Raw genomic sequence first — 14271 nt, 5'->3', positions numbered from 1 at the left:
CGCCGCAGCCGGTGGATCTCGAATGCGAGAAATAAGTAAAATTGGAATAACCAGCGAGTCTCGTGATTTCACTTAATACGGGACATTAGCCGAGGCGATAACGTCAATTCAATCGGTGGTTTTACGGACGAGGTTGTTGCCATTCACAGCCGCGAAAAAGTTCCTCTAATTGTCACCGTTTGAATTTCCCGACCATTTAATTCCTTACGGAAATAAGTACCCACGTTATTTAAGATAATCGAAGAACTTTCTGAAAAAGGACTTACAGATCTATGATAAATATTGGATTGCAAATTCGTTCTGTTTTTATATTGATTACATAAATAGAGAAATTTAAACAAATACATCGTATATGTATCTTAAAAGTGTTACGATTCAAAATCATTGAGAACAATAAATGGATGAAATTTTATAGGAAGGAAACGAAACGGTTTAAATATTCGAAATATGTATTTAATCTCATAATCGAACGAAAGAAGGTTTATAGTATCATGGAATTAATTATTGAATTTTAAAATTGCTTATCATGTTCTTTGTCTGTGATTTTCATGTGATTACTACCCACAGATAAGGCAAGGCAAGAAATACAGACCTAATGATCCGTCATAAAACATCCTCCACGTCGAATTATTCGACTGAATTCGTCGGGCAAATTCACGTCTATCAGCGTTGATCGCACAATGATCGACCCTGAGAGGGAAGGCCACCGAAAATCGAGCGAATCGGTTAGCTTAGGCGGCAGAGCGTCACGCTCGAGCAACTTTTTCATTAATAAACACGTATTAGCCGGTATCTTGTCACGGCCAATTAGTAGCATGTTTCACGTGACTTCACCTAACCATTGACGTTCAACTGCGCGATTAATACCGTCACATCAATTATCATTCCTCGTATGAAACATTTCTCGAGCACTCAATTAAGGCGTAAGAAGAAACAGGAATCTCCGATAGGATAACATTCAATATACTTTCGATTTTGATTCTCGTTTTACCTGTTTATCGATCGATTCTTCGTCGGAACGTACGAATTCTTAATAATCTATCCTCTTTCAGAAAACAGGACAATGAATTGTTTCTCGATACGATGTGATACGTGGCACATATTTAGGTATATATTTTATATTGTCATATTAATCACAACACATATGAGAATTGTAAATTTCTAAATAAATATATATGAGTAACAGCACTACTACACTAGAACCTCGATTATCACGTCACCAATTAATGGAACAATCAATTATTAGAACACGAATTAATGAAAATAGATAATAATAATAAATTATAAATAAGTATATAGTACAAAATAAATGACGCATTTGCGTATGAAAATGAAGTTACGAAATTATAAGAACAATGCGATTGTCGGAACAATGTATGTCACGACTAGATTATCAAAGTTCTATTGTATTTGAAAATAGCAACTATGATTCTAGCCTCGTAGAAAAATCACGATGAGAATACAGAAGAGGCTGCCTAGTTAGAGGCATCTGTAATCAGTCAAGCTAGACAGATAACTCGTGCCCTACAATCGATGAACTTTGTTATTTATCGGTTGTTCTTCAAACGCGATGATAACAATGTTCTAGAGCGAATTAATAAAGCAGGCCGAGTTACACGTAACGTTTCGACAAACTGTTTAACCTCTTTGGTATAGCACTCATCCGCTGTGTAGTGTCGCTTAACGGCCGCGAATAAGAACGATTGCGTATATCTATTATTAACTTTAGTCGATGATCGGTCGTAGCCATGCATTTGGTGATTGTCGACTATACTCGACACTCGTACCCAGTAGGTTAAAAGTTGACCCGAATGCCGCCTCTTTTAATCTGCGTTCAATGGATTCGAAGACGATGCTCGACAGTTAATGGGTTGCTTGTGAATGTATGACATTCGTAATTGGAATTGAACATCGCGAATTCGGGTACGAATAATGAACCACGTTGAATTTTAACACGTTCGCCATTACGGAGGATTAGAGTGAAACGTTCGTCACAGATTATGTTTTGTTTCTTATACTTTTGTACGATAGAGTGGTTGATGAAAATATTTGAACTTTGAACACTTACCATAAAACACTGGAATGTGTTTGTTGCGTGAGCTATAAAGGACATTTTGCAATTTCATTAACACTATAATGGGACGTGATTGTTATGATTATATTGATAACACTTGAGACCAGTCTGAGGTATTTGTTACGGGGATCAAAAGATAAATGTTGACTGATTTTAAGGAGGTAAAGAAACATTCGAGTGTTTCAGGAGGCCATGTTTCACTGTGCTCTGGTTTTTTCATGTAATAGACGTTTTATCGACAGCGCTGATACAAACGCTAGTTTTTGTTGCTGCAGTAATTAATTAACAGGAAAGAATATCGAACGAGTGGAAAACAGATAAAAATATTGTTCTTTTTATAAATAGAAATACGTGAACAAATTTTTAATGATCTTCAAAGTGGGATGTTATGACAGTTCTGTTTGACAAAAGTTGTTAAGATTATTTGGAGAAAAACGAAGGAATGTGTGCGTGTGTTTGGAAATGAAATTAGCTAACGCAAGAAGAAAACGATTCAACGGGTGGCTCACTTTCTTATCGCCTCTCTGCCCACTACGTGGACAACCTTCCTCAGTGACAGATTCATTACTTCATCTCTTTAACATCATTTCCTGTACAATCCTCAGAGAATATAACTACCGATTACTCTTGTCGCACTAAATAAGTATCTTGAATATAAAAAGTTTGTTAGATATTTATCCATTTGCAAAAATGGATGGTAATTGAAATCTGTGAATGAATGTTATTTTGAAATACTCGATATCGTGTAGTATTATGTAAGCCTTCTAAAAAAAGATGTTTAAAAGCAAACACGAAAGTGATCCGAACTTTTGTGTGAGATCACGCATTCTCAGATATCGTATTATTTACATACTTTTAGTTTTAATCTCTTAGAGTTAAGACGAACGAATGCATTTATTAAAGCCAAAAATCGTGTCTGATTAATTACTAAAGTATTTGTTATTATTTCTTTCTCCTATTAGGGAATTTTCTGATAAATATCTTTTTATAATAAGATTCATTGTATTCTTTAGAGCCATATCTTTAAATTAAAGAAACACCAAATGAACGCACATATATTTATGTATGTAGGTATATGTCAGTATAAAGATATCTTTTAAGACATCTTCTTTTTACTCGAAGAATTTCCCATTGAATAATCTATTCATAGTGATGCCTATTGTAACATTCGGGATAGTCCTTGAATTAAACAAGAATTAAATAAACCTATGCATACGTACGTATTAGTATTCCTCAAGAGATTAATTATCAATTACTAGGATATCTGTTCTTTTATTGAGAATTTTCCCAGTGAATATCTTCTCGTAATAACGTCTATTGTATCTTTTGGAATTATTCTTGAATTAATGAAAAACCAAGTGTATGTACTTTGTATCAATATCTGATTATCAATTATTCAAGGATATTTCATTTTTTATTCAAGAGCTTCCCAGTGAATCTATCTATATTGATATTCATTTTATCTTGTAGAAGTGTAATACTTTAATATAAAAATGATTATTTAGAATAAAAATTAGAAGAAAAATATTTAATATTATTTAATATTAGTCACCATTAATAAACTCTCAACTACCTTTAAGTTCATTCATCTTTTGCACGCACGCATCGATTCACTAAGATTGGCGCGTCTGACTTTATTATTATTAATGAAACTTCTCACGAAACAAATGTCGTTGACTGTTATTCTCACGCTGTATTGGCTTTATTCATCGTGAAGCAACTTTCGAAGTGACATCATATCTATCGGTCCATCACGGTTTTATCTGACCGAATTGCGATTTCTCCGAATCCGAGTTACGTCCGACCCCATTCTCCGAACCGATCCTAATTGGCGAACAATTCTCGTCGACGGCGATTTTAACTAAAACGTGTCGGTATGCAACGAAGAGATGCCACTTTTCCTCCCTCCACGGTTCCTCTTTCACTTCCTCCCTCGTGCGTTACGTAAAGGTCCACTTAAGATCCAGCTAATCCAGCCAGCCTAACCGTGAATAATTATGTAAGTGATGATCCCATTAGGCGTGAAATAGGTCCTATCCTATTTTCGGCCATGTCCTGGCGTTCACGGTCTTTCAGAAAAGCTGGTCATCCCTCGTTGTCCTTTTTAAATTCGAAGAATTTGAAGTTTTTAAGTGCTTATAGAGCTATAGTAGCTAATATTTCTCGAGGGTAAAAGGATTGTTTCTATATATTTTTATAAATTCGAAAGAAATGAAAGCACTTTTTATAATGACGAACATAAGAAATTGGGCGGACGAAAGGATGCAGAATGTTCACAGTTCTATTATCAATTATCTACATGTATTGGCAATTACAAAATGATAATTTTGAAATCCAGCTTTGGTAGTTCTAACGCTAAGCAAGTATCGCTGTAAATATTATTCTATCGCTGTTTATGAAATAACTACCTGCAATTTCATTTGCGTAATATTAATGTTAATGGCCATTAAAAATCTTTGCAAATTTTTCAAATTCCTCGCCGAGTTCTAAGCGTACTATAAACATTTCCATAACTTGTATTGCAACATTCTATCGTTAAATTGCCATATCTTTTATCGAAAGAAGTGTCAATTGCGGCAATTAACAAGCGGTCACCGATTCTTCGTTGAAGGAACTCCTTAATCCCCTTCGTAATTATCAGTGGCAGAGGATAATAAGCGGCACGATAAATTTCTATCATAACCCGTTGATATTATCCCCGTTGGTTTCGTAACACAGGCTGGCCTCAATAGGCTCCTTTAATCTCTCGATGTAGTTTTAAGAGATCGTAAATAATGCTCGATGTTTGCCCTACCTAATTCTCCGTCCACGCGTTTTTACTTCAGCCTCCTATATCCATTTTTATTTCTTCTATCTTAGGACGCGTGTATGTGTGTGAACGAAGCACGACCTTAAACGCAACGCAGTCGCGTTTTGATCGCTTTAATTTTAATGGACTATAATCCATCATCTGGAGAGTCATTCCAGCGGCCGTTTCAGATCCATTAAGCGCACTTTCCAATTGAACTTTTAAGCCCACACCCACCGCTGAAGCTGTTTAGACACGCATCAGGGTTTGTGCAGTTAGTTTATTGGATTATTGCGCGAGCACGCGAACGCGCGCGCCTCGTTACCGCCAACCATTTTGCGAATTAAAGCGATGCCATGGACAACGTTGGAGGTTACGTTGCAACGGGCGCTACATTTTTCCTCCTGGTTTTATTTCTGTGCTCTCTTTGTTTCGTTGATTGGAATGATTGAATGCACTTGACGTGCCTCGACGAAATGATCGGTATTTTCGAAGCGATTGATCGAAGATCTACGTTTTCAGCTGTTTCCATTTGAAGATTATAGGAAAATTTACTAAAATTTTATGGCCGCTGATTTGATTAATTTAGAAATTCTCTACAAGATAAAATTGCAATACACATATAATACATAATATTCGTATCTTATAATTTGAATATTATTTCATAAACTATTAATAATAATTGATATATTTATGTCAGTTGATATAAACTACATTTAACCAAATATAGCTCAAAATCATTATGAAACTACCCAGGGAGAGACTTCTTGCTTTATCCTTTTCTCATCAACCAAATTTATAGTTAAACGAATATCGAAACGATAAATCATCCAGGTAACTCGATCCTGAGTATCGTGAAAAGAGGAAATCACGAAAGGTGTGGTTATCGCGAGACCGACAATGATTAATTTTTATCGCGTGATTTAATTGGAAAATTACAGTTTACCAGAACTCGTTGGTTCGTTGAGAATTACGCGATGGATGTGAAAATTACTGTCGTGAGGATGTTTCAGCCAATCTGTATGCAGATCAGTGACCCTTCCCGAAATCTCTTCATTATCTCCCGAATCAAGCGTGTCGATCGTCGCGTATAATTACCTGTGAAGTGTAATATTTAACAGCTGCCCATAATGATAGCCTTCCTTAACGAATTACTGACTGAGATAAATGATCCTAGTTTTTCTGTGGATTTCGTGAATTTTTATTCTGTTATTTTAAATCCTTGATAAGTTGTTAATTCTAGGTATATAGTCAATGTTATTATTACATTTCAAATGATCACTCTATTATGGCAAATTCAAGAGAGCAGGAACGTGCAACATTTTGTACAAAAACATCTTCAAAGAATTACTATTCCTTTTTCACCATTCAAATCATATATAAATGATCCCTCATTTTCATTACTTTCATATGAAGTTTCTAAAAGGATTCCGGAGGCTTTCGAAAATTATTCGAACAATTATGAACAGTAGTATATATAATAAAACAATCTCCACAATTATCCTCTTTTTTCACCGCTACAAACGGATAAAAATTATCCCAGCTTCCACCATTTCCATGCGAAGTACATAAAAGCTCCGCGAGCCCACGCACAGAATCATTCGAACGATTGTTATAATAATGTAGATGATGTAATATATTCATATAACAGGGAAATGTCAAACAACCTGAAATATCCTCCCTTTTCTCACCGCTAAAATCGTACAAAAATTATTCTTCACTTTCATTTCGTTACTTTTATACGAAGTAGCTACCTAAAACGGTTTCACAGGTCCATTGAAAAAACGAAAGTTTCGCCTTGATATCCACGATTCCGGCGATAAAGCGTCGAAACGAGGTCGCGTGACGCTATCAGAAGGCGGAAACGGAATTTTTGCAGGAAACGTGCGAGCTCGCTGACGAAGGAACAAACTCCGGTGAACACGTTGTCGTGGCACGCGTTCGGCTTGCAAGCGACGTCACTGAAAAGAAAAAATGGGAAGAGAACGCGGTGTGCCACCTCGGAACAAGGCGGCCATTCACATCGAGCCGCCTGTAATTAACGTCAGCTGCTATAGGCGGCCTTTGAGTACTTCCACTTACGCGCCTCGGCGCCGTGGCTCACTTCGCGTCGGCGTATTTACACGCCTGTAAACACGACCCCCTTTTTTTGTCCTTTTTCCATATTTCCATAGGCTAGCTGGTTCGTGGTTTTATTCAATCTTGACGACAGCTTCGATCCATGAGATCATCTTGAGCTCAGACGTAAAGAACCAAGAGGAGGGGGTTCAAAGTAGTTCGAAGTCCGTTTATTGGCAGCCGTGAGATTGATTATTCGAACGTGTCGAGGGTTAATGATTAGTCGGCGATTCTGCAGCTATTTTACGGGTTCAAAGGTGGAAAGCGGGATAATACCCCCCTTAATTCGACTTTGTCTCTCGTCTGTTTATTAGAGCCTTGGATAAATTTCGTTTCTGAATGAGAATTGATAAACATTCATCTACAGGCAAGTGATGCAACATCGTTACAATTGCAAAGTGATGACGCTGTATACTTAGGCAGATTTATATTGTCAGTAATGCAATGTACACGAGTGTTCGATCTTGTTACTGAAAATATAAAACTACTAAATAAATCATGCAACGTCACTCTTAGCGTATCACAAAATCACTATGATCGTTTACGTAATAAAATGTCTACCATACTATCTACGAGTTAATCCTCGATTGAATGATTGAGTTGCCAGTGACCTAAGACAGTTTAAATTATTTAATAATTTTAATACGCTAACAAATTATTTGCTATTTAATAATGTAACGAGTTACTTAATTTTTAAGTATTTCATCTCAGTTTGTGTATTCTGTATTTTCTATGGTAAACACCATCGGTAGAATTGAACATGTGAAATAGGAAATATAGAGTTAAGATATAATAATCTAAAATTATGTAATTTAAATCACATCTAATTCAAACCGTTGTAATCGCCTACAATTCAATGATATCAGCTGAGAATAACAAAGAGAAAAAGATCTTCCCAGAGTAGCTATTACCAGCCAGCTTTCACCACCCATTACGCTTATGCTCATTTAATTTTCCAGGCCGAACGTGTGCAGGTCAAGATACAAGAATTACTGTTGCCCCGGTTGGTCAAAGAAGCCTGAGACCGGCCTCTGCGTAATTCGTAAGTACGGAGACCGTAGCCCGTATCTCGAATCGAGGCTCGATCATAATCGAATCTCTACGTCCCGTAATTGGACGTGATCTCACGAGCTCGAGTACATTCAATTTTAGCGTTCATTATCGAAACCGCCAAGCTGAAAGGAGCATCGCGATCATCGAGAGGCGCGCATTCGCGACGAATAATTGCATCCATTGCGCAACCAGCAAATGAGTGTTCATGCGACACGACCGATCGACTTCTCCAACGAAATTACTTTAATGGCCTGTTACACGCTTCCTGTTGATCGCATTGTCTCCACAATGCTTCTATATAGCACGGTTGCGCGCGAATGCGGTCGCGATACCGATCTCGAGTTCAAATTTCAAATGGCTTCGTGTCTTGAAATGAAATATGTGACTTTCCTCTTTCGATAAAGATTTCTTTGGTATTGCGGCAGTGTAAAATATTATATAATTTCTCTTAAACAATTTGTGTTTGAAAATCTGGGTAATTGTGTGAAGGAACTTTGTCTACGGAAATTTACTAATGAAATAATATGTCTTGATTTATGAAATATGGAGCATGGAAAGAAAAATATCGATATCTTTTTAGCTATATGCGTTAGACGATGCGGCCCACTGGGCAGATGCATCAGGCCGAATATTTGCTTGTGCGAGGGTGGCACAGTATCTTCGTCTTGCAGCAGCAGTCAAACCAAAGGTGAGAGAATATTTCTTTGGAATTTTAGAAACACTAAAGTGTTCGCAGCGACAAATAAGCAGCTCGAATATTTAAATTGTATTTATTAAAAGTGAATGAAAGCTACTTGTATTGTAATTTTCTAAAAATAATCCATGTGTCTACTCTCGTAGTTACTACACACGAAACTGGCAACGCGTTAGACAGGGGTGAGTCTGGAAGATGCAGGGTGCATTGTATAAATGGTAACTGCGTGGATGGCAAATGTCAGTGTCGTAATGGATATCAGGGCGAATTTTGTAACGAACGTGAGTCATCAAAATTTATCGTTTCGCCTAATTCCTTACGATAATTTATGCTAGACACAATTCGTGATTTCATCGTCTATTTAAAATAGCAATTTGTCGAGAGCCATGCTTGAACCAAGGAAGATGTATTGGTCCAGATCGTTGTGCATGTATTTACGGTTATACCGGTAGACGATGTGAAACAGATTATAGGTATGCGACTATTTAAGGCCCTCATACTTCGATTGGTTCGAGAGCAATGATTTCGTTAATCTTCTTTTTTCTTCAGAACTGGACCGTGTTATACGAAAGTGAAAAATGGACAGTGTTTGGCAAATCTGCAGGGTGTCGTTTGCACGCGACAGTTGTGCTGCGCCACCGTGGGCAAGGGCTGGGGTCACCCTTGCGAAAGGTGTCCCGCCCGACTCGACTGCGAGCTGGGTCACTTGAAGACTAACCAAGGCCAGTGTGTTGGTGAGTGATTACTGGATTGCAATTTTGACAATTTATGGACAATTTATCATAAACACGAAGAAAGAATGATAAATAAATACGAAGAATTCTATGTTGTAATGCGTATTTCACTTTTTTCGCTTTTTATATTATGTTGTATATCATCATTTTTGTATTATGTTGTCGCAAAAGTTTCTTTCGTTTTATAAGGAAATAATAGAAGCGCAACATTTTTTGTATTATATTATTTTCTTGAATTATGTATAATAAATTTTGTAGTAAAGAAACAAATTTTATAGCAACAGAACAAAATGGATCATACATAATTCAACAAAATAATATAAAACAATGTTGTGCATCTATTATTTCCTTATAAAACGAAAGTAACTTTTGAGACAATCTAATATATTAACATGTAACTGACACAAATGAGTCGAATGATTACAATTATGATGTTAATGGAATTTATTTAAAATTAACTTTATCGAATTGTTCTTGTGACAATTTTTCGTTTCGAACAATTTGAAGATAGTACTTGATTTATATATATAAAATTTCAACTCGTGGTGTCTGTAGATTTAAGATTGGTTCAGGTTTAATTTTATATCATCATTGATTAGATATCAATGAATGTGAGGCGATACCAGGCTTATGCGAGGGTGGCAAGTGCGTAAACACACCGGGCTCATTTACCTGCGAGTGTCCCGATGGTCAAGCCAGAGATCCCGAGACCAACTCTTGCAAAGATAGAGACGAATGTCAAGAAGAAGGAATCTGCGCAGATGGACGATGCATAAACACGAACGGTGGCTATTATTGCCTTTGTAATCCAGGATTTATCCAGAGCCAAGACCGAAGATTCTGTATCGGTGAGAACTATAAGTGATTGCAAACGAATTACAAAAGACTTGTGCATTCATGAAAATCATCATAGAAAATTAATCGATGAGAATCAATCATGAATATCTTCGTACGCTCTATAACCAGACTATTTTTATATATCTATACTTTTTATAAAAATACGAAAACTTTTATCGATGAACAAAATTATCGACAAAAATGATTCGCCAATAACGATATCGTCATTGACAAAATCATAGATGGAAGGCAAGGTCTGTGTTACACGTCCGTAAACAGAAACGGGCAATGCAAGAATCGGCTTTCAATGAGGCTGAGCAAGAAGGATTGTTGCTGCGGCAAGAACATGGGACGTGGCTGGGGTGACGAGTGCTACATCTGTCCGAATCACGGAAGTGGTATGTAGAACGACAAAAATGCTAAACGATACGAAAATAGCAGGCTTACAACAAATAATGAACGTTCAAGTGGAACGAACGAAAATAAAGTCACCCAGAAAGCGCAGATAATGCTGATAGTAATGACGAGTAACGGGATCCGTGTTATTACTCAATTATAGACGATTACAACAGGCTTTGCTTGCAACAACTGCAGCCGATCATCGCGATAAACGAGTGCGCGCTGAGACCGGACATTTGCGGAAACGGGAAGTGTATAGACACAAAGGACGGATACGAGTGCGCCTGTTATCCTGGATTCACGAAGAAGGCTGGCAGATGCGAGGACGTTGACGAGTGTCTGTTGGGATATTGCCAAGGTGGTACTTGTCAGAATTACGAAGGAAGTTTCACGTGTGAGTGCCCGCCAGGATTCGTCGTTTCTGGTGAAGGCAGATATTGCACGGGTAAGAAATTTAAAGAACAAAAATAAGAAAAAGAGAGGAATATTATAAATAAAAAATAGATTAAACAGATAGTATCGTCTATGTCTATAAGTAGCTGATACTTTATAAAATTTATGTAAATTTGTAGAATATCATCAGAAACACACATTTCGATGGCCCTAACATCTTGATATCGAACAAATACGTTTAAAGTTATTCAAAATCAGATGTCTCCAGAAGAACAATTATCTCGTATCGAATGAATTTTTGTTTGACATCTTTTTCTATAGATCACGATGAATGTCAGGACACCGGAATGTGCAATAATGGACATTGCATCAACATGAACGGATCTTTCAAATGCAAGTGCAACGATGGTTACACTTTATCTCCTACAAAAAATACTTGCATCGGTAAACACAGTTTATTTTCCCTTTCCTATATGGAATTAATAATTCATGATTTTCTTAGATTTAATTAATCGATCAATCGTACATTTGCAGATATCAACGAATGTGCCGACAATCCGAGAATCTGTTTAAACGGTCGATGTGAAAACACACCGGGATCGTATCATTGTATTTGTCAATCTGGATTTACAGCCTCTCGAGATAATACGTTCTGCGTAGACATGGATGAGTGTTCAACAAGTGGAATGTGTGAGAATGGAAAATGCGTGAATATGGAGGGATCCTTCAAATGTGTCTGCGATTCTGGCTTCCGAATTGGACCGGACCAGAGTCACTGCATCGGTGTGTATTCTTATTTCTTCGTAAATGAAATTTTCCCCAACTCTGATATTGGAAAAGTAAAGATTTTATCGTTGACTAGACATCGACGAATGCTTGAGTGGCCCGTGCCAAAATGGTCGCTGCACCAATACTCCTGGTAGCTTCCGATGTGAGTGTTATTCTGGATTGAATCTGGGACCAGATGGAAGATCCTGTTTAGGTTAGACTTGATTTATTTTCTATTTGTTAATTAAAAAAGGTTTTAGCTAATTTACATGGAAATATTCTAATCAATATCAGATACGAGGAGAGACCTGTGCTATTCCCAGTACAGAGATGGACAATGCTCGAATCCTACATCGACAGCAGTAACAAAATCAAGTTGCTGTTGTTGTACTGTAATACTAGGACAACCTATGGGCTGGGGAAGTACATGTCAACCCTGTCCACTCCCGGGTACCAGCGAATTCGACGCTCTGTGTCCACATGGCGCAGGAATGACTTACAATGGAGATGGTAATTACCGAAATTAATAAGAAAAAAATTCTTCTTCTTGTACTTACGGAAAATTTTTGTGTTAAAATATAAATAAGTATAAAGTATAGAAATAAAAATGTTTATCTGCAGAAGTATATAAACTAACAAAAGTAAATTACTAGTTACAATATTTGGCAGAAGACATAAATTCCTATTTAGATTCCATTTCTTCATATTTATAAGAGTATCAAATTACATAAATACTAATTATAGATAGAATATAGACAGCATTGAGATATAACTTCTAAATTAATAGCAATAATTTAATAAATTATGATTAGTCAACCTACTCTCTTGTCCCTTAAAATAGATATCAATGAGTGCGCTCAGAATCCGAATATCTGTGTGAACGGTGGCTGCGAGAATCTTATGGGAACCTATCGTTGCATCTGCGATAGTGGTTACGAGGTAGATGCTACAGGAAAAGTTTGCAGCGATATAAACGAATGTGAATTGGAGGAGTCATTGTGCAGTGGTGGACAATGTCGAAACATCCCTGGGAGCTTCCAGGCAAGTAAATACTCGCGTGTTAAGCCAATTTTTGATTAGGTGTAACGATTCGTCGGAAGATACGCTCTGACCAATTGAAACATTTAAGCATGATATTCGAACAGTGTGTTTGCCCGACTGGCACGAGATTCAACACGGGCAACCATATGTGTGAGGACATCGACGAGTGCGAGGAACTTGGACCAGATGTTTGTTTGAACGGAATCTGTGTAAATGTTCCGGGTTCCTACGAGTGCGAGTGTTCTCCTGGATACATCCTGGATCACACTGGCCACATTTGCATGGGTATAATATTTAACATATATATTAAATAATTAACAAAAAATTGGAAGTATGGAATCTTATGAGTAGATTGATATGTCTATGCGATTTTATGTTTTTATAAAAGTGATACAATATATCGAAATTAAGAGACTGATTAAACTTTAGAAAATACTTTGCAGCCTCTTTGTAAATCAGATCAGACATCTGTTTATTATTATTTCCTTCCAATAAACTTCAATTGAATTTTTGAGGAAATAAAAGAACGAAAATACAATTAAAATTCCTCTCAGACAATAGGAGAGGTTCCTGCTGGACCAAGATGATAGATGGTCGATGCGAGTACAATTTGCCCAGACTGGCACTGAAATCTGAGTGCTGCTGCTCGGTGGGTGTAGCCTGGGGAAGCCCGTGCGAACTCTGCGACCGTTCAATCTGCGAATGTTCTAAGGGTTACGCGAAATTTGGCGGGAAAGACTGCGTGGACGTAAACGAATGCGAATTAAACAGTGGTATCTGCAAAGGTGGAGGCACGTGCGTGAACACCGATGGATCTTATCGTTGCGAATGCCCTCCTGGTTTAACTTTAGATGCAACGCGTAAGTTCTGAAAAATAAAATTGAAAAAAATATTCTTGTCTTTTTACTTAGATATGAAAGAATGTACTTTTTCTAACATAATATTTATTTTTTTTTTTAAATATATTTTTCTACGAGTAAGCGTTGATCTATTTTTCGTACAGATATCACTTGCATAGACACGAGGCAAGAGACTTGTTATTTGGACTATCGCCATGGACAGTGCACAAATGCGATAGAAGGACAATTTTCTAAGAGTCTTTGTTGCTGTTCTGTGGGTCGTGCATGGGGTAGCGAAAGATGCGAATCCTGTCCAAAACCAGGTACCCACGCGCATCAAGAACTATGCCCAAGAGGAGACGGTTTCACAGACAAACAGGACATCAACGAATGTATCGAGTTTCCTGGAATGTGTCTAAACGGAAGATGCAAGAACACGGTTGGCAGTTTCAGTTGCAAATGTAACCAGGGTTTTGCATTGGACGAACATGGAATTAAATGTAACGGTGAGTTAGATATTTATACACTGCTGA

At 37.2% G+C, this 14271-nt stretch overlaps 2 protein-coding genes across 3 annotated transcripts in view; one reads left to right on the top strand and one right to left on the bottom strand.

Annotated features, from left to right (window-relative positions):
- LOC139994334 (uncharacterized) overlaps positions 1-14271 on the bottom strand; it is a 54309-nt gene that overhangs the window by 28137 nt on the left and 11901 nt on the right. The gene's annotated exons all lie outside the window — the stretch shown is intronic.
- Positions 1-14271, top strand: part of LOC139994331 (fibrillin-2) — a 30911-nt gene that overhangs the window by 6082 nt on the left and 10558 nt on the right. The window contains exons 1-17 of one of the 2 annotated variants that reach the window (XM_072016861.1): positions 1852-1877; positions 7940-8022; positions 8614-8721; positions 8874-9008; positions 9098-9200; positions 9277-9461; positions 10061-10309; positions 10541-10696; positions 10858-11142; positions 11412-11534; positions 11625-11873; positions 11953-12072; positions 12153-12368; positions 12700-12899; positions 13004-13184; positions 13454-13759; positions 13903-14244. In XM_072016861.1, the coding sequence (XP_071872962.1) occupies positions 1867-1877; positions 7940-8022; positions 8614-8721; positions 8874-9008; positions 9098-9200; positions 9277-9461; positions 10061-10309; positions 10541-10696; positions 10858-11142; positions 11412-11534; positions 11625-11873; positions 11953-12072; positions 12153-12368; positions 12700-12899; positions 13004-13184; positions 13454-13759; positions 13903-14244 (3052 nt within the window). In that variant the 5' untranslated portion in view covers positions 1852-1866. Of the gene's footprint in view, positions 1-1851; positions 1878-7939; positions 8023-8613; positions 8722-8873; positions 9009-9097; positions 9201-9276; positions 9462-10060; positions 10310-10540; positions 10697-10857; positions 11143-11411; positions 11535-11624; positions 11874-11952; positions 12073-12152; positions 12369-12699; positions 12900-13003; positions 13185-13453; positions 13760-13902; positions 14245-14271 lie in introns of those variants that run through there. The other variant, XM_072016860.1, reaches the window with a different exon arrangement.

This window comes from Bombus fervidus, chromosome 14 (assembly GCF_041682495.2).
Source record: "Bombus fervidus isolate BK054 chromosome 14, iyBomFerv1, whole genome shotgun sequence".
In the NCBI taxonomy this organism is placed as follows: Eukaryota; Metazoa; Arthropoda; class Insecta; order Hymenoptera; family Apidae; genus Bombus; species Bombus fervidus.
Note: the sequence above shows the minus strand (reverse complement) of the source record. Positions and strands in the feature narration are given on the sequence as shown.